At 41.8% G+C, this 765-nt stretch overlaps 1 protein-coding gene across 2 annotated transcripts in view; it reads left to right on the plus strand.

The window, feature by feature from the left end:
- Window positions 1-132: 132 nt before the first annotated feature.
- The window catches only part of LOC118324535 (glucose-6-phosphate 1-dehydrogenase-like), a 4,788-nt gene continuing 4,155 nt past the window's right edge, over window positions 133-765 (plus strand). For both annotated transcript variants that reach the window (XM_035656943.1, XM_035656942.1), the window contains exons 1-2: window positions 133-233; window positions 377-551. In XM_035656943.1, the coding sequence (XP_035512836.1) occupies window positions 435-551 (117 nt within the window). In that variant the 5' untranslated portion in view covers window positions 133-233; window positions 377-434. The remainder of the gene's footprint in view (window positions 234-376; window positions 552-765) is intronic.

The raw sequence follows: 765 nt of genomic DNA on the forward strand, positions 1-765 counted from the left end.
CCTGTTAATGTTTGCACAACATTTATTTTTTTTTTTTTAAGGAGTGGTTTAGGAGCAAGAAACATTCCTGCCTATTGTTTTCAGCTTGGTCAGAATAGACCTGTAACGTGAGTTAAAGTGGCGGGGCAGGATTTCTCCCAGGTTGCCATGCCTGATCTGATGCAGACTTGATTTCAAGCCTGGAGTCATCCTATACACCCAACCTTCTACACTATAGGAGCTGGAGAGCAGAGGTAATTAACATCACAAAGCACGAGGAAGCGGTGACATCAAGGCATTATTTATTTTCAACAATAGGTGGCAGCATTAACTCACTGAGCTTTTTCTGCAAGGCAAGGATGACCAATGGAATTTCACCATAGTGTGTGTCATGTAGCCGTAGGGAAATGAGAGTGGTCACAGCAGAGACAGACTGAGACCAGAAGGGCCAGAAGATGAACTCTGAGCCTTTGACTCGCTCTGAGGTGTTTGGACAGCTCAGGAAGGAGCTTTATGGAGAGGAGCAGTCCAGTCACACTAACACACATCTATTCATAATCCTGGGAGCCTCTGTGAGTACAACCTCTGAACTCTTGATGTGAATAACCACACTTTCCTCTAATCTAATTTGCAATTTCCCTTTTACACAATTTAACAGTGATCTGTGGAAATGTTCAGTCTGTCTCAGATGTTAAAAAGTACCTACATGTAGTTCTACAAACTGTCTTTGTAAGTCAACTCATACATATAAGTTTCTATCAGCATTAAACTACAAGCAGAGAAAAT

Source organism: Morone saxatilis, unplaced genomic scaffold (genome assembly GCF_004916995.1).
Source record: "Morone saxatilis isolate NCDOM2014 unplaced genomic scaffold, NCSU_SB_2.0 Contig15, whole genome shotgun sequence".
Classification (NCBI taxonomy): Eukaryota; Metazoa; Chordata; class Actinopteri; family Moronidae; genus Morone; species Morone saxatilis.